The sequence below is a fragment of the Tamandua tetradactyla genome, chromosome 16 (assembly GCF_023851605.1).
Source record: "Tamandua tetradactyla isolate mTamTet1 chromosome 16, mTamTet1.pri, whole genome shotgun sequence".
Lineage (NCBI taxonomy): Eukaryota > Metazoa > Chordata > Mammalia > Pilosa > Myrmecophagidae > Tamandua > Tamandua tetradactyla.
The window spans coordinates 21770271-21792724 of NC_135342.1; the positions used below are offsets into that span (position 1 = coordinate 21770271).

At 54.0% G+C, this 22454-nt stretch overlaps 3 protein-coding genes across 15 annotated transcripts in view; 1 reads left to right on the plus strand and 2 right to left on the minus strand.

The window, feature by feature from the left end:
- The window catches only part of GRIK5 (glutamate ionotropic receptor kainate type subunit 5), a 57287-nt gene extending 55289 nt beyond the window's left edge, over positions 1 to 1998 (minus strand). The window contains exon 1 of one of the 2 annotated variants that reach the window (XM_077131657.1): positions 1588 to 1998. The gene's annotated coding sequence lies outside the window, so the exon portion shown is untranslated. Of the gene's footprint in view, positions 1 to 1491 lie in introns of both variants that reach the window. The other variant, XM_077131656.1, reaches the window with a different exon arrangement.
- Positions 1743 to 7347, plus strand: ZNF574 (zinc finger protein 574). 6 transcript variants are annotated; one of them, XM_077131665.1, is made up of 2 exons: positions 1743 to 1931; positions 4361 to 7347. In XM_077131665.1, the coding sequence occupies exon 2, from the start codon at positions 4381 to 4383 to the stop codon at positions 7069 to 7071; it is 2691 nt and encodes an 896-aa protein (XP_076987780.1). In that variant the 5' UTR covers positions 1743 to 1931; positions 4361 to 4380; the 3' UTR covers positions 7072 to 7347. The 6 variants fall into 6 exon arrangements, with proteins under 6 accessions (XP_076987780.1, XP_076987778.1, XP_076987779.1 ...); XM_077131663.1 differs by lacking the exon at positions 1743 to 1931 and adding an exon at positions 1986 to 2120; XM_077131664.1 differs by lacking the exon at positions 1743 to 1931 and adding an exon at positions 2134 to 2232.
- A 6571-nt stretch (positions 7348 to 13918) lies between these two features.
- The window catches only part of POU2F2 (POU class 2 homeobox 2), a 36430-nt gene continuing 27894 nt past the window's right edge, over positions 13919 to 22454 (minus strand). For 3 of the 7 annotated variants that reach the window (XM_077131670.1, XM_077131668.1, XM_077131667.1), the window contains 8 exons: positions 22039 to 22144; positions 21862 to 21953; positions 19856 to 20017; positions 19583 to 19724; positions 19089 to 19493; positions 17688 to 17754; positions 16417 to 16618; positions 15723 to 15935 (listed from right to left, as the gene is read on the minus strand). In XM_077131670.1, coding sequence (XP_076987785.1) covers positions 15834 to 15935; positions 16417 to 16618; positions 17688 to 17754; positions 19089 to 19493; positions 19583 to 19724; positions 19856 to 20017; positions 21862 to 21953; positions 22039 to 22144 — 1278 coding nt within the window. In that variant the 3' untranslated portion in view covers positions 15723 to 15833. Of the gene's footprint in view, positions 15936 to 16211; positions 16286 to 16416; positions 16619 to 17687; positions 17755 to 19088; positions 19494 to 19582; positions 19725 to 19855; positions 20018 to 21861; positions 21954 to 22038; positions 22145 to 22454 lie in introns of all 7 variants that reach the window. The other 4 variants (XM_077131673.1, XM_077131672.1, XM_077131671.1 and 1 more) reach the window with 2 other exon arrangements.

The following is a 22454-nucleotide window of genomic DNA, read 5'->3' on the forward strand; positions in this document are numbered from 1 at the left end:
CAACACCTCCAGAAAGACTGATCTAATCCCAGCTTACCCCTGCATCATCTGAAGACAAGGAACCTAGCCAAACCAGATAGGTTGAAAAGTTCAGTATGAAGGTCTGAGCATAAAGGGACCTAAGAAATTTGGCTGGACCCTCTGATCTTACAAATGGGGAACAGGAGGCCTAAGAAGGAGCGAGAACCTGCCCACGGACATCCAGCTTGACCAAGGTGGAATCTAGCTTTCAGGTTCTTTGGCTCCCATTTCAGGTGGCCAGATCGCCTTAGAGCAGGCTGGCACCAGCTTCAGAGCTCACTGATTTCTCACCGACTTCTTTCCTCCATTTCTTGCATTCATTCAAGAGGATAGGACCAAGGGACAATTTCTGGGTTGGAATCCTGGCTCTATCTCATTCTAATTATGGGAACTTGGACAAATTAACTACTCTGAGCCTTAGTGACTCTGTCCATAAAGTTGGGATAATAGTCCCTCCCTCAAAGGGTTGTTGAAATCATTAAACTACATGTAAAGTTTAATGATTTCAATGCATGTAAAGCACTGAGCATAATACACATCATAACACTCAGGAGATGTTAGCTATTACCACTGGGTTCCCTCTGAAAATAAAAATACATAGCTTTTATCCTGGCCCTTAAAACAACCCTGAAAGGGGCTGTTATTCCCAGTTCACAGATGGGGAAAGTGAGGCACAGAGGGCTTGACTTGCCTAAAATCACCGCTAGGAAGTGGCAGAACCCAGATTTTAAACCTGGCTTAACCACAAGAGCGCAGTGTTGGGGAATTTAATCTAGAGGAAAGTTAGGGGATTAGGGACCAAAACAAAGACACAGCAAAAGTAAAGAAGAGTCAGATCTGGGTCTTATTATGTGTTTGACCCCTACTAGCTTTTCAGCCTTGGGTATATGACTCAATTTCTATGAACCTCAGCTTCCTCAGCTGAGATACAGGGACTTCAGCCAAATGCATCTCAACAGGACTCTTGAAGCTCTGGTACTTGGATTCAGGGTGGATCTCTGGGAGAATTTCTAACAGGGCTGGGGTAAGTAGCTCTCAAATCCAGAAGTGGGAGTGAGGGGAGAAGTAGAGATGACCAGAGTCTCTAGGGAACCCCACCCTCCCTGAGTTGTAGGGGTCCAGCCAGGGTTAATGCCACCATGGAAGTCAGCTAGGGGGGTAACTTCCTTCAGGCTTTCACCCTGGTCGTCCTTCAGGTCCTCCATCCTTCACACCGCAACTTCTCAAATGAAACTACCTGTCCCTGTCTGTCTTTCTCCATTTCCCTCCCATCTCCTTCATGTTTTCCTTGTTCCCTCAGATGACCTCCCTCCTTGCTTCATGTCTCCTTTATTCCCTTCTCAGAATTCTCCTCGGTCTTTTCCCCTTGCTTCTCGTTGACTTCGTTCCCCTCTTTCCCTTGAACTGTCTGGAGGCTTGATTTCACCTTTTTCTCTCTCTATATGATTGGTGCAGCCTATTCCCCTTTACCCTTGGCGCTGTTGCTTCACTTTCTCCACCCCCTGAGAATTCTGTGCCTCAATTCTGCCCTGCCCCCACCCCCCAAACCCTCGTGGTGTAGCGAGCCTCAATTTCCGCGACTTTCCCCTATTCGCCCCCGATGCCCGAGCGCCTGTCCGGCACTCCCAAGATGGTGCCCGCAGCATCGATCCGTCGCCTGACGTCACCACGCTGCCCTACGCTCTGAGCCCAGCTCTTGAGTCGTCAGAGGCGGAGACGAGGAGGAGGTGGAGGAGGAGCATCTTCCCTAGGGTCAGACACCGTCAACCGAGGGGCAGGCCGGCGAGGAAATGTCGTTAGAGGATTGGTTGGTTGCTGGCAGGGGTCCCGACGTTCCGCACTATTGGTCCAGCCTCGGAGATATGAGCGTCGATTGGTCGAGCGACGGGGACCAGATTGGCGGTGATTGGGTGCGTCCGGCCGTCTGCGCGGCGGCCGAGGAGGAAGGTGGGAGGGGCGTTGCTGAGGGCGGCTGGGGGCGAGAGCGAGGCTGCGGAACGGGCGAGAGGCGACGGCCGGAGCTAGAGAGTGCGCAGCGTTTGGGTGGCCGCGCGAGGGGACCCGGTGCCTGGGCCCCGCGCGCAAGACGGCGGAGGCGGGTGAGCCCAAACAGGCGCGCGGAGGGCCGACCAGTCTCGCTACCCTACCAGCGCGGCCTCCTGTCGTCACCCTGCCAGCGCGCGGAGGGCCCGGAGGGGAGCGCGCGGAGCTGTGAGGGCGGGGCGACCCCAACGGCCTGCGGGGCGCGCGGGCGGCCGGGCGAGGGCTGGGTCGGGGCGGCGGATGGGGAAGGGGGCTGGAGTCGAATGACGGGCTGAGTGAGGAGGGGCGGGGGCCGGGCTAAGGGGGACCGGGATGGCAAGGGGAGGCCCTAGGGCTGCCCCGAAGGAGAGTCCGAAGCCACCATGGCGTGTCCAGGGGCAAAGGGCTTGGTGGTGGGACCGAAAGGGGCGTAAGAGGGCACTTGGGTGTTTGGGGGAGGGGTGTTAGGGCGTGAGAAAAATGGTGATTAAGTTACTGAAATGAAAAAGAAATTAGTTTTTGCCTGGGAAGGTCTAGGGCGGTGAGAGGGTCCCGGTGGAAAAAAGAAGGTACTAGGAAGTGGATATCCCTAAAGGGAAGGTTTGGAGCTGAGGGAGAGGTCCAGGTGTGGCGAATGGGTTAGATGAACGCGAAGAGGAGTTGAGCCATTGTGAAGTGGCAGGGGTGGGGGTGGATATCCTTGGAATGAATATGAGAAAAGCCCTCTGCAAAGAGGGGGTTATATAATGTGAAACGGGGTCAGGGGGTGTGTAGAACGGGCTAGCTGGGTGGAGGTAGTCCTTGAAGTGAACAGAGGAGTCTGGGTATCTCTGGAGGACCTTAGGGTAGTGTGAGAGATCTGGGTGCTAGAGGAAGGGGTGGTCTGGGTGTTGAATGAGAAGCTAAGTTGATAATGCAGTGGAGGTCTGGGTGTCCCTAGAGGAGTAGGCTGGTGAGAGGGGTCTGGATATGAGGAAGAGCGGTCTTAGGGTTGTGCATGAAAAGAGGAAGTGGTCAGGTATCCCTAAAGGGGACTTGGGCACTGGGAGGGTTATGTGTGAAATGAGTTTAAAACATTATGAAAGGAAAGGATATGAGTTAGATTAAGTATGGGATTTTTTAGCCCAAGGAAGGGATTAAGTTGCTGTGAAGTGGGAGTCTGGGCATCCCTGGAGTGGATTAGAGTGGGTCTTTTTGGAAAGAAAAGGGGCTTAGGTTGATTTGAATAGGGGGATCTGGATATCCCCGGAAGGGTTGCGTTGGGATTGGGTTCTTTTGCAAAGAAGTGCTTAGATTGATATGGAGGTGTAATATCACCTGTTTCTGTAATAGGTTAGGGTGGTGAGGTTTTTTTTTTTATTGTAAAGAAGAAAATGTTAGGTTAATGTGAAAAGGGTGTCTGTGTATCCCTGGAATGGGTTGGGGTGGAGGAAGTGGTATTTGTGTGAAGAGGAGGGTTTGAGTCAATGTGAAGAGGGGGTCTGGGTATCCCAAAGGGGATTAGAGTTGTAGGTGAGGTCTGGATGCAAAGGGGAGAGATGAAATTAATGTGAATAGAGGGTCTGGGTACTCTGAGGATGTGAGTTAGGATGATAGGGTCTAATTATGAAGAAAGGATTAAACTTTCTGGGAAGGAGGTTAGAACTGTGGAAGAGGGCCTTGATCTGGGGGGTGAGGTTAAGTAATTGTGAAGAGGGGGCAGAATCTGGGTATTATGGGGAAGTGGATAAGGTGGAAAAAGTCTGGTTATAGAGATGGGTTAGGCCCACATGAGAAATTTGCGGGGAGGGATAGTTTGATATGAGGACTCCGGACACCAGAGGGAGTTAGTGGGTAACAGGGTATACGGAGAGAGGCCTGAGAACCATGGAGAGGAAGCAAGACTATGGGAGGAGCCTTGGTTTATGAAGTGGGTGGTGATAGGCTATGTGAAGACCCTCCTGGGATGGGGGTAGAGGGGTCGGGTAGTGTTGGAGATGAGGAGATGAGTCTGAGTGGAGAGTGACCAGTTCCTGTGTGAGGGTTGGGCCTGGGGCTGCCTGTGAGGCATGGGCCTATGAGGGGATTGGACAGGTTACAAGGATCTGGTGGGTGGAATTTGATGCACATTGATTCAGAGGTAGATGCCTTGGAGAGAAACTGCTGGGAAGGTTTTGTGTTTGGTGTTTTGTGTGTTCAGGAGAGGAAGGATTGTTAGGGAGGGGGATAGGCAATGTTTTGGGAGATAGGGGTGGTAAAGGGGGGAATACTGTCCCTGGGAAGGACTGAGAAAGCAAGGCTTAGCTGTGATTTGCTGCGACCTTTCCCCTTTTCCCAGCCCAGGGTTTTGCTGCAGCCATGACAGAGGAGTCGGAAGAGACGGTCTTGTATATCGAGCACCGCTATGTCTGCTCTGAGTGCAATCAGCTCTATGGATCCCTGGAAGAGGTGCTCATGCACCAGAACTCCCACGTGCCCCAGCAGCACTTTGAGCTGGTGGGTGTGGCTGACCCAGGAGTCACTGTGGCCACAGAGGCAGCCTCAGGCACGGGCCTCTATCAGACCTTGGTTCAGGAGAGCCAGTACCAATGCCTGGAGTGTGGGCAGCTCCTGATGTCTCCCAGCCAGCTCTTGGAGCACCAGGAGCTGCACCTGAAGATGATGGCACCCCAGGAAGCAGTGCCGGCTGAGCCACCACCCAAAGCACCCACCTTGAGCACCAGCACCATCCACTACGAGTGTGTGGATTGTAAGGCTCTCTTCGCCAGTCAGGAGCTCTGGCTGAACCACCGGCAGACACATCTCCGGGCCGCACCCACTAAGTCTCCGGCTCCAGTTGTCTTGGGGTCCCCAGTTGTCCTTGGGCCCCCTGTGGGCCAGGCCCGTGTAGCTGTGGAACACTCATACCGTAAGGCAGAAGAGGGTGGGGAAGGGGCAGCCATCCCCTCTGCTGCCGCCACCACTACTGAGGTGGTGACTGAGGTAGAGCTCCTCCTCTACAAGTGTTCTGAGTGCTCTCAGCTCTTTCAGCTGCCAGCTGACTTCCTAGAACACCAGGCCACCCACTTCCCTGCTCCCACCCCAGAATCCGAGGAGCCTTCTTTACAGCAGGAGACCCTCACCCCATCACCTACAGAGGTCCCTGTGTCTCAGCCTGACCCCCTGCCATCCTCTGATCATAGTTATGAGCTGCGCAACGGGGAAGCCATTGGGCGTGATCGCCGGGGACGGAAGGCCCGGAGGAACAATAGTGGAGAGTCAGGTGGGGCGGCCACCCAGGAGCTCTTTTGCTCTGCCTGTGACCAGATCTTTCTCTCGCCTCACCAACTGCAGCAGCATCTGCGGAGTCACCGGGAGGGCATCTTTAAGTGCCCCCTGTGCAGCCGCGTCTTCCCCAGCCCTTCCAGTTTGGACCAGCACCTTGGAGACCACAGCAGTGAGTCCCACTTCCTGTGTGTGGACTGTGGCCTGGCCTTTGGCACAGAAGCCCTCCTACTTGCCCACCGGCGAGCCCACACCCCAAATCCACTGCATTCGTGTCCATGTGGAAAGACCTTTGTCAACCTCACCAAGTTCCTTTATCACCGGCGTACCCATGGAGTAGGGGGTGTCCCTCTGCCCATGACACCAGTCCCACCAGAGGACCCTGTCATTGGTCTCCCTGAGCCAGCCCCCACAGAGACTGGAGAGCCAGAAGCCCCAGAGCCCCCCATATCTGAGGAGAGCTCAGCAGGGCCTACTACCCCAGGCACTTACCGCTGCCTTCTATGTAGCCGTGAGTTTGGCAAGGCCTTGCAGCTCACCCGGCACCAGCGTTTTGTGCACCGGCTGGAACGGCGCCATAAGTGTGGCATCTGTGGCAAAATGTTCAAGAAGAAGTCTCATGTGCGTAACCACCTACGCACACACACTGGTGAACGGCCCTTCCCCTGTCCGGATTGCTCCAAGCCCTTTAACTCACCCGCCAACCTGGCCCGCCATCGGCTCACGCACACAGGGGAGCGACCATACCGTTGTGGGGACTGCGGTAAGGCATTCACACAGAGCTCCACACTAAGGCAGCACCGCCTGGTACATGCCCAACACTTCCCCTACCGCTGCCAGGAATGTGGTGTGCGCTTTCACCGCCCCTACCGCTTGCTCATGCACCGCTACCACCACACAGGCGAATACCCCTACAAGTGTCGCGAATGCCCCCGCTCCTTTTTGCTGCGCCGGCTGCTGGAGGTGCACCAGCTCGTGGCTCATGCTGGGCGCCAGCCACACCGCTGCCCGTCCTGTGGGGCTGCCTTTCCTTCCTCACTGCGGCTCAGGGAGCACCGCTGTGCAGCTGCTGCTGCCCAAGCCCCAAGGCGCTTTGAGTGTGGCACCTGTGGCAAGAAAGTGGGCTCAGCTGCTCGGCTACAGGCACATGAAGCGGCCCATGCAGCTGCTGGGCCTGGAGAGGTCCTGGCTAAGGAACCCCCAGCCCCTCGGGCCCCAAGGGCCACTCGCACACCAGTTGCCTCTCCAACAGCCCTTGGAGGCACTGCTTCAACAACCACTTCAGCCCCTGCCCGACGCCGGGGTCTGGAGTGCAGTGAGTGTAAGAAGTTGTTCAGCACAGAGACATCACTGCAGGTACACCGGCGCATCCACACAGGTGAGCGGCCATATCCATGTCCAGACTGCGGCAAAGCCTTCCGCCAAAGCACCCACCTGAAGGACCACCGGCGCCTACACACAGGGGAGCGGCCCTTCGCTTGTGAAGTGTGTGGCAAAGCCTTTGCCATCTCCATGCGCCTTGCAGAACATCGCCGCATTCACACGGGTGAACGGCCCTACTCCTGTCCCGACTGCGGCAAGAGCTACCGTTCCTTCTCCAACCTCTGGAAACACCGCAAGACCCACCAGCAGCAGCATCAGGCAGCTGTGCGGCAGCAGTTGGCAGAGGCAGAAGCCGCAGTTGGCCTGGCTGTGATGGAGACTGCTGTGGAGGCACTGCCCCTGGTGGAGGCCATTGAAATCTACCCTCTGGCTGAGGCAGAGGGTGTCCAGATTAGTGGCTGACTCTGTCTCTTTTCTTTCTTCGACACCATGGTGCCCTGTGGCTAAAGATCCTCCTTCAGCATCCTCTTAAATCTCTGTATATACTGTGCCACTTCCCTCTCCCCTCCCAGCTGCCATGAAGTTCTAAACTGGATTTGTTCTTCCTCATGAGGGGTGTGTTCTGAGGTCCTTGGTATGCATAAAGGTGCCTTCTAGCACACAAACACACACCTTTTACCTGTTAGCACTGGTGGCCCCAGGGTGAAGTAGTCAATAAAGACTTGAGTTGGATATTTATATTTTGTCAGCCCCAACTGTGGGAGGGTATAATTCAGGAGCCATCAGGCCGGATCCTGGGTCTCGTTTTTCATAACTGTGTTCTTAATGCCTAGAATCTGGCCTGGCCACTAGCGTTTACTGAACTGAAGCAGAGGACCTGGGGCCCTGTGGGCGTGACCTTCAAAGTGTGGGCTTTACTCTGCTGCTCCATGGAGGCAGCGAGGCTCCATTACCACTAGAGGGCCCCATAGCCCCTTAGAAATGCTTGATGTTTCTGCCGGTAGCGAGAACATTTGGAGAAATTTCAAGATTCTTCTCACCACCCGTGGCCCCCCTCCACCTTCAGTGCCTGATCTGATGTGGGCTCCATTCCCCAAGGGCATCTGGTTTTCTCTGAGGATCCCTGAGGGTTACTGCAAAAGCCATGGTCTTGGGTGGTAGAGGAAATGGCTCCTTCAGCCAGACTCATCTTTGGAGTTGGAGAAGGTTCTGAATAAATGTATGGCTCAGGAGAAGAGTCATAGGGGAGGTGTCTTGAAGCCCACATGGAGTTGGGCTTTGGCTCAGTCAGCAGTGAGGTATCTCATGGACTGGCTGACCAGTGTCTGAACATGTCATTTGTTTCAGGTGTTTTCCTACATAACTTTTGTAATTGTCACATTGATCCTGTGGGAATCATTTTCCAGAGAAGGAATAGGAACTCTAAAACAGATGACTCACCCAGTGTCATTGAACCCAGCCAGGGCAGTGCTTCCTTGAATTTAAGTTTAATGGGTTTAGCCATTTATGTGCTTCCCTCTTCACTCTTGCCATCTAGATATTATTGTGTGTGTTTTTTAGGGTGGGGGTGGGGGGTGGGGGGTGGAGGCAGACAGAGTGATGTGAGAATGCTCAGCTGCTATTATGGTCTTGTCTCTAAGACCTAAACTCAGAGAAAAATAAGGGGCCTCACTCCTCCCAGTTACTCCAGATCCGTTTATCGGGAAGAATTCTTATTTGGTACCTCAGTTAATGAGAGGTAAAAGAGAAACCATTTGTGTGAAAACCAGGGGAAAGGGACGCCTGAGATGTGCCCTTTTTTGGGCCCTAGGGCTCTAAGAAATAGTTCAGCCCATTGCTCAGATGAGAAAAAGGAAGTCAGAAGAGGCTTATCAAGATCCTACAGGTGGTAGGACTAGGGCTAGAAGTCAGGTCTCCCAACTCCATTAGAACTTTTTTCTACATTATGCTTATTTTAATCTTTGTTTTTTAAAAAGCATTCATCCATTTGCTGTTCTAACAGCCCCCAAGGAGGAGATACCATCTTTTAAGCAGCTGTTTTTTAACCTGGGTGTGCTGATAAGGATACCATCTTTCAGGAGCCTCATACCCTGAAGGAAGCACTGGAGCCATCTTAGCCCAACATGCCAGCAGGTAAAGATTCATTCCTGAACCAGGCCCTCTCTCAAGAGCTATAACATCCCGGAAGGCATGTCAGGTGGTGCTTAGAGCGATTGGAGGAGCCATCCTTGCAAAACCAGGTTAAAAGCAGTCTTAAATAGACAGGAATAGAGAGAACAACTTGAAGGATTGGAAGCAAAGAATAATGGCTCTGGGACAGTGAGTGATAATTCTTCTGTTTTGCTTGTTTCTGGTGTCTGTTGAAGGCTTTGGACTCTGAGAAAGGCTCATGTGGGCAAACATTTACAGACAAGTGCATGGGATTCATTGTTCATCATCCCCCTGAAACCTAGTCCTAAAAAAGATGGCACTAATCAAACCCTCATTGTATTCTGGTGTTTACAGGCAAATGTTTTTCAAACTGTAATGTGTGTTAGGATCACCTATTAAAAGAATTTCTCCAGAGGTTTGAATTCAGCAGGCAGGTCTAGGGTGAGGCCTAAGAATTTAATTTTGAACACAGACTAGTTCTGATGAAGGGGGCTTTGCACCTTGTCTTAAGGCTAGCATTGCCTAATTTATTGGATATTGAAGTTGCACAAACAAATCTTTTAAGGGGACAGGACATGGTCCTCTGGTGCCCAGTATGTTTTTGACTAGAGGAAGCCCAAGCCTGAAAATATGAGGCAGGGACTGTGGAGTGTCATGCACATTTACAAGGACGCCTTGGACCCATGGTTGAGGCTTCAGGACAAGCCATGAGCTCCAGAATGCTCTCAGGTGTGCTGCCTGTACTTGTCACTGGGCTTGCCTGGCTGGTCAGTGTGGTTTTGACTGCTCCAGCCTGAAGGTAAGGAGCTGGAACAGTGAATTAACTTTGCATACTGTTTGGACCCTCCATCCCAACATGCCACTCCTCCCACTCCCAACGTGTCTTGAGAGTTGAAGAGGTGCTTTTTTTCCTTCGAGTCTTGCCCAAATGGTGGAGTGCAAAATAAAAATACTTTTTATTTTATTAAATTATCAAAGCCCTCTCCCACTCTATTCCTTTCTCCTGTTCCCCCACCCTCTACTTATCACTGTTAAATTTGCATTATCCCAATACCTGTGCCAGACATGCAACAGAGTTTGGAATGGTGACAAAGAAATCTGCAACTTCTCAATGCATTTAAGTAAGAAAGCACAGTGATAGCCCCATTTCTGATTTTCAGTAGTGAGGTCTTGAGGGTCAGCCGATGGCCTGGCATGTGAAGCTGTTGTTTCTGCCAAATGACTTAGAATGGGCACAATACTTCAAGGGAAGGGAGAGTAGGTATTGCTCTGAAAAAGAAGTCAGAGTGGAGGGTAGGCTGTACATTGTACTACTAGACAACTTCAAAATCAACTCGACTTTTAAAGGGCCTTCCTAGTTCTACAGGAAAAAGTCAGGATGGAGGGGGGGAGGTACCTGCTGGTTTCCTGGCTTTCTCATAGTTCTTTATTGAAAACATTGTCCTGGAGATCTATCCTAAGCACTTTATATACACCTTCATCTCATTTCTTAAAACCCTGAGGTAAGAATTGTCTCTCTTTCACAGATGCAAACCCTGAAGCTCAGTAATTTCTCCAAGGTCACATCTAACATGGCAGAATGAGATTCAAATTCAAGGCTTCCAGGCTCAAGGCTGGGTTGATTAGCCATGCTTTATAGAACTGCGCTGCACTGCCCTTCTGCAGATGCTCTGTCCCCATCCTTATCCCCAGGGCACCCTAAGCTCTGGGACTTGGTGGAATATTTACGTCTTCGGAAAGTTCACTATTTCAACAAAAGTACAACCCTATGCCCCCCACTCAACCCCACACACTCATATCCACCCCATACCCTGATTTGCCCTCTTACCCTTCCCAGACAGAGTCAGGAGACCAAGGGAGAGCAGGCTATCATTTCTCTCTCTGTACAGTTTTTAATTTTTTATTTTTTCTTGTTTGTGGTTCAGATGAATGACACACTCAAGTTACAAAAATGGGGCCTTAAAAGAAGCACATTGTACAATGAACAAGCAGATTGGAGTTAAGAACACTGAAACGCTAACCCGCTACCACGAGAAGAGACAGGGAGGGGCCACCGACACAGGGGTCAGACAGAATTTGAGTGGGGGCTAACTGGGTAAGGACAGAGGAAAAGTGGGTCTACTCCAGAGCCTACTTGGTTTCCGAGTGTCACTTCCTGTTCTCCTCTGCCCACTACTTGCCACCCCTTCCAGTCCCCACCCTCACCCCCATTCCAACCTGGTCATTCATGTGAGTAGGTGAAAGACAGCCACCTAGAAAGGGGTGAGCCAATCAGATCTTCACAAGGTGGGGTGATCTACCCTAATACAGCCCTGGATTTGGGGGGTGATGGTGGCAGCAGTGGGATAAGAGGCCAGAAAAGTGCTAGAGGTGACCAAAGATCAGGCCCTGCTTTTTCCCTAAAGACCCCCTGCCCCTTCCCCACCCCACCATAATCCAAAGGCCCTCTCTACAAGATGTGGAGAGGCCCCCAGTCACCCTGCAATTATATAAATAAATAAATACTGAGCCCCTGGGCTTGGGGGACGGGTTGGGGGAGGGGCAGCAGGGATAGAGGAAAGGAGAAGGGGAGGCAGAGGGGAGGAAACACAGACAGTAAATAGTTGTCTCCGTCCCAGCAACTCTTCATCTGGATTTTTCTCTCCTTTTTCGTTTGTTTAATAAGGAGCTAACATCTCTCAAGGACAAATACTTAAAAATATACATTATTTTTCTTTTCTTGCCTTTGTCATCATCGTCTTGCTTTGGAGACTGCTGAGGTCAAAGTTCAAACCGCATCAAGGAACTGCGGCTTGGAGTTTTTGTTTTGTTTTTTTTTAATTTTTATTTTTTAATTTTTTTCACTTTTTTTCCCAACGTATAAAAAGGTAGCGGAGTTGTCTGTGGGTTTTTTTTTTTTTTTAATGGTTAAATCTTTGGTTTGTTTCTTTTTTCTCTTGGAGGCCTTTATCTCTCTCACTTGCCTTTCCCACTCAGACCAGTGGGTGCCCGCGTGTCTCAATCTTGTTCAGTCTGTCTCACTCGCTCTCACTCGGTTTACCCTACCCTGGGCTAGAGGAGAGAGGCACCCTGGTGGGCAGGTGGGTAAAGAAATCTAGTCAGGTCAAGAGGTTACTCCCCACCTGGCTGGTCCCTTACCTGGTTGTCCAGGGGGCAGGGCCTGGAGGTCCTCTCCTGGACGTCCCCAGGGAGGAGATGTGGGGAAAGCTCTCCTTCCCCAGCACTCCTGGTCTCGCTTCATTCCAAGAGGGGCTTGTTTCCCACCCCCACAGACACTTCCCCAGCCCCTTCCTCCCACTTCCAGCACCCACCCCACCCCCAGAAGAGAACAGAGAGGTGGTTTCGTTACTGGCATTTTCTTTTCTTTTTTTGGCACAATTAAAGGGCCACCATCAGGTTAGACCCAGTCTCTGTCTCTCCCTTAAACAGGAGATGAAGGCAGGGAGAAGAGAAATTCAGAGGGCTGGCTCCCCCTTTCTCCCATCCACTCATCTCTCTTTCCACCCCAAGTCTCTGGCCTTTCCACCCCAAGTAACCTAGCCCAGAGCCTGGTCTGGAGCCTGGTCCCCATCCTCCAGAAAAAGATCCCCAGCCCCAAAATCTCTCTCACACACACAGACACACGGACACAGGCTCTTTACAGACCACAAAATAAAACAATGAGATAGTTTTGTTTCCCGGAGTCAAGACGGGGGACTGGAGTAGGGGGGCAGAAGGGGGTGGGGGGCATGAATTCCCCCATCACCTTCCCAACCCTGACTCCCTCCAGCCCCCCAGCCCCTTGCCCTGGCTGGCCCCCAGCCAACGATATTTGGTTTCCTTTTTTTAACATTAAAGTTCTATGAGGTATTTGGTGCCTTATCTCGAGTCCTCAGGGGAGGGGGGGCCCAGGGGGGAGACCTGGGGCTCACCTGCCCCTCCCTCCCTCCCACCCCCTTCCCAATATTTGGTTTCACAGCTGTAGTTAAAGCTTGGGATTTGGTTATTCCTCCCCCTTCCAGGAATTATTTTTCCCCTTTTCCCAGTTGTGGGAGTTGGATGGGGAGGAACCCACCAACCCCGGCTGCATGGGAGTCCCTCCACCAAAGTCAGGGCATCTGCCCCCTCCCTGCCCCCTGCTTCCTCCTCTCTTTGCCCCATTGCCCCCCATTGGGGTGGGGAAAGGTCCCAAGTGGCGGACTTGATGGGGAGGAAGCAGGATGAAGTGGGTGGTGGTGAGTCCTGGATTTTCTTTTTTTTTTCTTTTTTTTTTTTTTTTTGGTCTAGAATCAAAGTTTGTTTGAGTCATCTCCACCATGCCTTCCATGCTGCCTGTCTCCTCGGAGGGGTTCTGGTTGTAATTTCATTCATTTTGCTCTGCTCAGATGTCCTTCTTCTCTGGGTCAGGAGCCCTTGGTCTCCTCTGCACCCCTGGGCTGGGGCTTGGGCCCTCTTGCCAGTCTGTTCTCTCTTCAGGAAATAAAAATGGACAAACTCAGAGGTAGGGTAAGGGCAGGGAGTCGGTTTAGCGGAGATGCTTACATTCTGGCGAGGACGGGTGGATGGACGATGTGCCAGGTCCCATGGGTGCCAGGGGCGGCTGCTCCACCACTGCCCAGACAAGGCACCCAGAGGCCCTGCAACGGCCCCTTCCCTGCAGCCTCCATAGCCCGGCCCAACAATCTCATTCTTGGGTGGGAGAAGAGAAACAAGGGAAAAAGAAAGAATGCTGTGGCCTGAGGCCGCCATCTCCTCTCCTCACGTGTCCAGGTGAGCATGGAAGCAGCCAGGGCAGCAGTGCCACCTCCCCAGGCTCCCTGGCCTGCGGCTGCCCGGCTCCACTCGGATTTCCATGGCTCGCGTCCTTCACGGCAACACTTTGGTTTGAGGAGAGACACAGAAAAGAAAGAGATTGAGAGAGGTTAGAGAAGAGGCCGCAGAGAGGGAGAAGGGAGAGAGGAGAGAAGAGACAAGACAGAACAGAAAAAGAAGTCAGAGGAATCAGACCACCTGAAAATTTGTCAGCTCTTCTTCGTCCATTCTTTTTGCTTTCTTATTCCTTTTGTTCCTGCTTTTTTTTTTTTTCCTTTAAAGCTTTTTCAGTTGATTGTGGTGGGGGGGGCGGGGGACGGGAGTTTGGGGCTGTAGCCCAGGTCCCTGACACCCTCTCTCAGCCCCGCCCACCCGCCCCACTCCGGCTTTCCCGAAGATGACGTCCATGAGGTATTTGTGAAGAGAAAGAAGCATCCGTCCTTCTATCCGCCCTGGGGACCAAGGCCCTGAGCCACTGGGGCAAGGTCTTGGCTCCGCCTCGCGGCTCCTCCTGAAGAGTTCTTGTCTTCTTTCCCTTAAATATATATATATATATATATATATATATATATATATAAATTTTTTTCTAGTTTTAATTATTGTTTGGTTTTTTGTTTCTGTTTTTGGTTTTGGTTCAGAATTTTATTGGCCTCCACAGTAGCAGGAGGGCAGGTGGCGCCCAGCAGCGTGTCTTCTGTCCCCCGTCGAGACGTGTCCAGGGCTGGGCCAACAAAGGGTCCAGCCAAGATTTGAGGGAGATCTTGTGGGGGTGGCGGTCACCACAGCACCCTCCTGGCTGGGGACCACAGGTCATGGCACTGTCCCCGCCATGCGGACCCTGATGGGGAAGCCATCTCAAGAAAACCCACCACTGGGGTGCGTGCGTGTGGGCATGTGCGTGGGGGCAGAGGACGAGGCATCTGCCGGCATGGGGGTGCAGGACGAGGTGACTTCTCTTTTTTGGTTTCTGGTTAATGTCAAAGAACGTGAAGGATCCCACGGATAGGCACTGGAGTATGAATTTTTTTTTTCAGGTAAACTGACAGATGAGGATGGAAAAAAAAAAAGACAACTTGAATGCCCTCATCTTATCCCCTCTTGCCAGAAATTTCCACCTTCCCATAGGCTGGGCAGAGGTGCAGATTCCAGAGCAGAGGAGGGCAACAGGGATGAGGAGGGGCTTGTGAGAGCTACAACTTGGCAGAACGTCCTAGCCCACCCTTCAGAGGGCAACACGGGGAGGTGTAGGGGGTGACAAGTTTTCCCCAGGCCTGCGCCAAACTCGCCCCTGGCTAGGGAGAGGGGGGAGATTAAAGCAAGGCCCCCTGCCCAGGCGGGGAGAGCCAGTGGGGGGGGGGGGGGGGAGGGGGACACGTGGTAGGGACACATTCTGTTGAGCGCAACGCTAAAAATTCTGTACATCCTTTGGATGAAGCTACTGAATATTTGGTGTAGGTTGTCCAGGCCTTTTCTCTTTCACCTCCTGGAAAAGGACATTTGGCCAGGGGTTCTGAGCCCCACCCCGCTGTCCCGGGCTGTGTCCTGTCTTCCCAGGCCCAGGGCTGGGAGGCAAACACATTCTCTTTCCTTGTCCGGCCCGCTGGGGCAGGGCGCTTGGGGCTGACCCCATGGAGGCTGCCCGCCCCTGGCCGGGTCTTATTTGGTATCTTGGTGAGTGTGAGCGCACTGAGGTCTGGCTCGCGACTAGTTTTTTTGGTTTTTTTGGTTTTGTGGGAGGGGAGTTGTTTTTGGTTGTTTTGTTGTTGTTGTTGTTTTTGGTTTATTTTTCACCTCTTGGTTCCTTTGGGGCAGCTGGTTTCTCTTGTGATTCTTTTTGGTTTTCTTTTATGTTGGTTAGTTGGTTTCTTTTCCTTCTTTTTTTTGTTTTGTTTTGTTTTGTTTTTGGTTAGTTGGTTTTTTGGTCTTTCCTCCCTTGTCACTCCTGCTCCTGGGACCCTCCGTGTCCCCACCGCTGGCTTCCCTGCCCTCTTCCCGGGCTGGGACTAAGGTGAGGACAGAGGAGTAGGAGGGGAGGTGTGGCAGCCCTCACTCAGGCTTGGACCCTGCCTCGGGCCCCCCTGGGCCTCCAGGGGTCTGTGCGGCCACCTCGCTGCAAGTGGAGGATGAAGAGGACGAGGACGAGGAAGAGGACGAGGAGGAGAGGCCAGGAGACTTGCTGGAGATGGAGGCTGCCACTGCTGCAGCAGCTGCCGAGACCAGGCCCACGCCAGGCGGGGCACTGAGCAGGGGAAGCCCGGCGTGGTTCAAGAAGAGTGGCGAGGTCACCAGACCGGGGCTCCCCGGGGCCGCACTGGCTGCCCCCAGCACCAGGTTCCCGCTGCTGTCAAGGCTGGTAAGGGGCAGGGTTCCACCAGAGGCCAGCGCTGGTGAGGAGAGAGAGAGGCAGGCTGGGGGTGCGCCGGGTGGGCAGGGGAAGCCCTTCGCCTTCCAGTGTCCTGCCCGGACTGCCCCCTAGCTTCCCACTGGCCCCAGTGACCCTCGTCAGCACCCCTCACCCTTTCCCCAAAGGCGAGATGGGCATGAAGAGGCGAGCGATGCAGTGAGCGGGGTGGATGGCATGGCTGGAGCAGCAGTGTGGGGGCCTGAGGCCTTGGGGGGCAGGGCTGGTGACGACGGGACTGACATGAGGCGACACGCACCTTGGATAGTGGCCAAAGGGTTGTTGCTCATGAGGGCTGGACTCAGCCCGGAGCTCAACCCCACCATTGTGCTTCTGCAAGAGGCAAAGCAGAGGCGTTAGCAGGGGCAGGGGCCCACCAGCAGACTGGGGTGCAGCTCCCCCCACTGGAAGCGGCAGCGACCCTGCTTCTCCCCACAGCCTCCCCCCTGTGGCTGCCCACTTACCCCGTGCTGGGGTTCAGGCCCGACAAGCCGATGGCCGGGTGGCTGCCTTGAGGGCTGGGGTTTGTGCTGTTGGTGGTGGCCGGGGGTGGGGGAGTGATAGAAGGGATGGAATTGAGGGGGGGCGCGGCCCCGCCCCCACTCCCGCCCCCTCCGGCTGTCCGGCTGGGGTGGAGTGTCCCCACAGCTGAGGATAAGGTAGTAACTGTCAGAGAGAGACAGAGAGAGGGCCTTCAGCTTGCACTCGACCCCCCCCAACTCGGCCTGGCTCCATGCGCCCAGGCCTTGGCACAATGATTGTTGCAGTGGCAGTCAGAGCAGCTGTCCCCTACTGAGCCTGTGCCCTGTGGTAGGTGCCAACCACACCCTACCCACCTGCCTGACCCCGCCCGCCCTCGGAGGTGGGGTTGCTAGGTGAAGAAACTGGGGCACGTGCAGGACGAGGTGTCCTGCCGGCCGCTCAGGACAGCGCCGGGGGCCAAGAGCCTGGACTCAGGGCCACGCTGCCAGGGCAGACAGTCCTGGCTCCGTCCCGGCCTGCCATGCCACTCTCTGGCCTCCAGTCCACCATCTCGAGGAGCATGGGGACAAAGACAGAAGCTACCTCACAAAAGGGGGGATGGGGATTACAGGCCTGCCCGAACTCCTTCATCAACCTCCACTGATGATTTCTCACCTGGGTAGGGCAACGTGCTGTTTGTTTTTTATGGTTCCTGTACAGATGATGTTAAACATGCCCTGTCCCAGGGAGGGGGAAGACGGAGCTTTGGGTATCACAGTTGGTAAGTACATGTGTGTGTATACCTACAGACACACACGTATGTACAGACACACTCTTATGAATATATAATACATAGAAGATGTGTTAGATGCATTATAAATATATATATGCCTTATATGAATACACACATATCTATGTATGTATATCTTCTGTATCATACATTCACAATAATTTGATCAAAACTGAGGCTCAGAGAGGTAAAGTAACTTAAGTTCACACAGCTTGTAAACGACAGACGGTGGCTAGAAGTCAAGTGTGTCAGCCTTTAGGCACCCAATGCTTTTCTCATATAAAATCAAAGCAAATTAAAGCTGAGCCACTCTGGCTGAGGAGGGGTGGGACCTGCCCACTCCGCTCTGTCCCTCCCACGTCACCCTCATCCCCTGGCTCCCTCTAGAGGTGGCAGATTCCCAGAGGAGAGGCTTGAGAAATCCGGTTCCAGCCTGCGCCGCGCCCTCCCATGCCCTCCACACCCTCTTCTGCCCTCCCTGACCTGTTGTGCTCAGACTGCTGGAAGCTTGGGACAACGGCAAGGTCCCCGCGCCCCCTTGGGGTGTGACCTGGGGAGAGAGGAGAGGAGGCATGGTTAGGCTGCTGTCTCCCAGAGGCCCCCCTGGTGCACCCATGGGTACAGCCCCCGACTCCTGTGCACCCAGCACGGGGGAAGAAGGGCTTTGGGTACAACGCCTTGTTTATATTGTGCCATATCCTTAACATGGTATCTTTCTTCACATTTGTCCTCGGTGACCCCGAGCCACCAGCAGGAAGGAATTCTTCCCAACTGTGTGGTTCCCCATCCCCTCTTACAACCCTCTCCAGTCTGGCTGTGGTCGGCACACTGGCGCCCTCTGCGGCTCTGCCTACTGCCTGAAGGGCCAGTGCCTGAGGAACTCCCTGCTCAGCATGCTCCTAGAACCAAAACTCCTTTCCCAACACGAATAATCGAATAATCGCCGTCCTTTGAAGAGTGAGATTGGGAGGACATGCAGGAGAAACTATGGTTGATCCCAGCAAGGGGGGTGGGGGTTGGGGTGGGGTGGGGCTGGAGTGTGTGAGAAAGTGAGAGCGAGAACGAGAGCGAGAGCAAGGGAGAGGGAAAGAGAAGGAACAGACTGAGCCGTGTCTGTCAGAGAGCCTCACCCCTTTTCCATCAGCCCCAGAAACTTCACTCTAAACTTGACCCTGCCCCTCCCCTGCTTCAACCACCTACTCCCCTAGCTCTTCAGGGCCCATGGTTCAAGTTCCTCAGCCTGAAACCCAGGGTGCTGCACCCCACCCCCATCTGCATTCCAGCTCCAAATCGCAATGGAGTCCTCAAACCAGGCCAGGGCCCTTCCAGCTGTTGGCCTTGGCACGCTGGGCCCTCCACCTGAAGGCCCCTTCTCTCTCCTCCGTGCCAGCAGGGGAGGGTTGCTGTGGCCCCCTGCCCCTCTCTGATCCTCACTAGACAGAGGAGGACTCACCCGGGCACACGCCCACGGGTGTAAGGCCCTTGCCACCTGCTAGGCCAATGCCCGCCTGTGCTGCTGCCTGTCTTGGTGTGGTGGGGCGCCTGCGCCCCCCAGTACCACGGCACTGGACGTGTGATCCATGCCATGTGGTCGGTTGCTTGATGTTTGGCTATGTTGGTGTGTGCCTCTGGGTGCCTGCAGCCCCCTCGGGGGATCACGGTTCCCTGGGAATTGCCTTTGTCCCCATGTCACTGCGACCCATCCCGGTGACATGCTGTCCCCACGGGTCTCTCTCTGCCTCTGTTCTGGGAGCTGGGGGCAACGAGGTAGGTTATGCTTCTCCCAAGGCACCTGCCGAGGTGCCTCGTGGCCTCACCCCACCCCCACCAGAGGGGTCCATGGTCAGCTGGATGGGGTGGGGGTGGGGGTAGGGTTCTTGGTACCAGGTGGGGGCTGTAGCTGGCCGGCTTCCCCGGGCTGGGCAGCATGGGGGCCGCGCTGCAGGGGTTGATGCGTTTTTCCTTCTGGCGCCGGTTGCAGAACCAGACGCGGATCACCTCCTTCTCCATGTGCAGCTGCTCGGCGATCAGCAGGATCTCCTCTGAGGTAGGCTTCTGGTTCTGCAGGCACAGGGATGGTCAGTGCCAGGCCCACTCTTCCTGTTGCCCCGCCAGGCCACCCGAGAGGGGTGGGCCTCACCGCCAGGAAACTCTTCTCTAAGGCGAAGCGGACATTTGTCTCGATGCTGGTCCTCTTCTTGCGTCTCCGGCCTGGGAGCCCGTCGAAGCCCAGGCTGGGGCTGCTCAGCTGGTTGGGACTGGGCAGGCTTGAGTCCACAGACATAGTCTCTGCGCCCAGGAGGAGACAGGGGGGCGTGAGAGGGCGCCTCCCCCAGCCCGTAACCTGTCGCCACCCAGATACCCCAGACCAGACCCACCTGCATCGTTGAGCCACTTCTCCAGGAGGGGCTTGAGTTTGCACATGTTCTTGAAGCTCAGGTTGAGGGCCTCAAAGCGAGAGATGGTTGTCTGGCTGAAGTCGTTGCCGTACAGCTTGCCCATGGCTAGGCCCACATCACCCTGGGTCGGTGGGGTGTAGACACAGTCAGGTCTGGGGACACCTCCTGGCATGCTGCCCATCCCACCCACCGCTGGCCACGCCCCCTCCCCCCCACACCACCCCCACGGCCGCCTGCATGTTGGCTCCAGACCTGCGTGAAGCCCAGCTTGATGCGGCGTTGCTTGAAGGTGCGGGCAAACTGCTCCAGTTCCTCCAGGTCGCTGGGCTCCTCAGGGTGGGCTGGGGGCTCCAAGCATTTGGGGGGCTGCGGGTGTGAGAGGTGCGGGTCTGGCAGCGTGGGGCGGGTCACGGCCTGGTGGGGTGGGGAGGTGGGAGGGATGCAGGATGGAGGACCACCATGGGGCTCAGCAACAGCAGGAACAGTCCTCCCCACCTCCTGCAGCACCCTCTTTGCTCTGGACTCCTCTCCACCTACCCCAAGGAGGCCCCTCAACACTCGAGTGTCTATTCTTGGCAAGGTTAGGACTCTACTGCCCATGGGGGGTCCTCTCACTGCCAGGAAGCCTGCACTCTCCCTCTGAGCCAGCAAACTCCCAGAAAGGGGTGGCCAGCTTCTTCTGCCCTCCTGCCCATCACATGCTGGGCAGGCTCCCAGCAGTGAAGGGCTCCCTTCTGGAGCTGGGAACCTGGTTTTGATCCTGGCTCTGCCACTGACTTGCTGGTTAGCTCGGGGCAAGCATCTCAACCTCCCTGGGCCTCAGCTTCCCCCTCTGCAGGATGGGAACGATCACTGCCCCTCCACCTACCCCATGAAGTTGTTGGAACAATCAGGTTAGGAATGCAGAGGTCACAAATAAAGTGTAAGTATAAAAGGTGGATGGGGAAGGTGATTAGGGGGATGTACAAAGCAACAACAGCTCTGTCTGGAATGCTTCATTTCCCTAAAATTAAAAGATCTGAGGAAAATAAGGCAAAAGGGCAGTTGGTAGGTAAAAGGATATTTGTTGCACAGGCCCCTGGTCTGTTATCCAAAATCCTGAGGCGAGATATGTTTTAGAATTCAGCATGTTTTTTTCAGGCCATATACCACAGATTACATGAGCACCCCATCAGGGTCAGGGGAAAACCCTGTAATCAGACACAACAGTGACTCTACAGCACGAATATCCCACCAAGAGTTATGACAAGGTTAGGCCAGCCGCATAGCAGCTCAGATCAGGTTTGCAGCCAAATGAATTCCGGTGCCAAAGTTATAAGAAAAACTTGATTTTCAGAGCAGTTTGGAGTTCAGAATTGCAGATAATGAATGTATTAGTCTCTAAGAGTTTGGACTTTCTGAAACAGCTATTTATTTATTTTGGAAAGGGCTGTAAAAAATGGGTAGGGAAGAACTCTGAAATCTATAAAGGGTTGTAAAAGATTATTAAAGTTTAGGTCCTAGACAGTGAACTGAAAGAAAATCTTTGGAGGCCAGGCAGGTGACATAAAGCAGCAGATATAGCCAGTGGCTGCTGAGGTGGGCTAGCAAGCTCATATCCTCCTAAGGGGCTACTGCAGTGGCCGCCGGACCCATGCACATCCAATCTTGCCAGATCTTCCAGTTTATCAAGAGAAGCTGGAAATCTAGTGCTTTCTGGGAATTTAATTTCACAACTAAATCAGTTGTAGAAAAAAATAAACTGTGTGGGCCAAATAAAATTTGACTGAGGCCCCCATTTTCATTCTCTGGTCAGGAAACAGACATGCATTATTCAACAACAGCCACCTTCTTCAGAGAACCTTCCAGTTGCAGCACTGAAAGAGACCCAAAGCAACCTTAAACCTAAAGGCTTGCAACCCCCCTGAGATCTCACGTGTTAGTGTACTTGTGCTTTTTTTTTTGGTGGGGGGTGGGGGACATCCAAGACTTTCATCAGATTCTCAAAAGAGCCACTGTGCACAAAAAGGTTAAGAATCATGGGTTTGGTGGAGCTCCCCTCCTGCTGTAAAGGAAGGAGCTGACTTGGACAGGGAGAATGGCTCATGTAGGGTTCCACAGCAAATCAGTGGCAGAGCTGAACTGGGCCTCAGGTCTTCTGACCACTGTCTTGGCCCCTTGTGGCCGAGGGGTGGCCCAAATGGAGAAGAGACACTCCCCACCCTCACCCCCCATTCACCCAGCCTTCACCTGCTCTGCTGCTTAGCGGATGGTCTCACCTGTGTGGGAAGCCCGGCCCGGGGCTGGGAGGTCAGAAGAGCTCCCTGGGTTTGCTGAGGTAGCTGGAATAGATTTGGTGTCGGTAGCAGGCCTGGGGAGACAGAGGAATGCATGGGGTGAGGGGGTGAGGGGGACCTGAGGGAGGGTCTGTGGGGGCACAGGGGCTGGGGCCTTACCTGGCTGGCTCTGCTGGGCCTGCGGTAGCAGGAACTGAGCCGGCGGCTGAAGGTGATGTCCTGGCACAAGCACCAGCTGCTGGAGCTGGAGGAGTTGCTGTATGTCCTGGCAGGGAGGGGGACAGACAGAAAGGCAGCCTGAGTCCTGACTGGCTCTCCCCTCTCTATATCAACCTGAGTCCTGGGGGGCTAAAGCCAGGAAGGGGCTCCATGGGGCAATCAGCATGGGGCTGTGAGGGATGGTGTACAGGAGGGTATCTGAAGGGTGTACCTGAGCTCAGGGCACCCAGGAAGCATCTCCCTGTCTAGGGGACCAGAGAGTCCTATCTGGGCAGCCCCAGGAAGGCTCACTCTTTATTTGCCTTTTCTTTCTTAATGAAATGTTTGCCTTGTCTTACATTCCCACAGAACAAAGA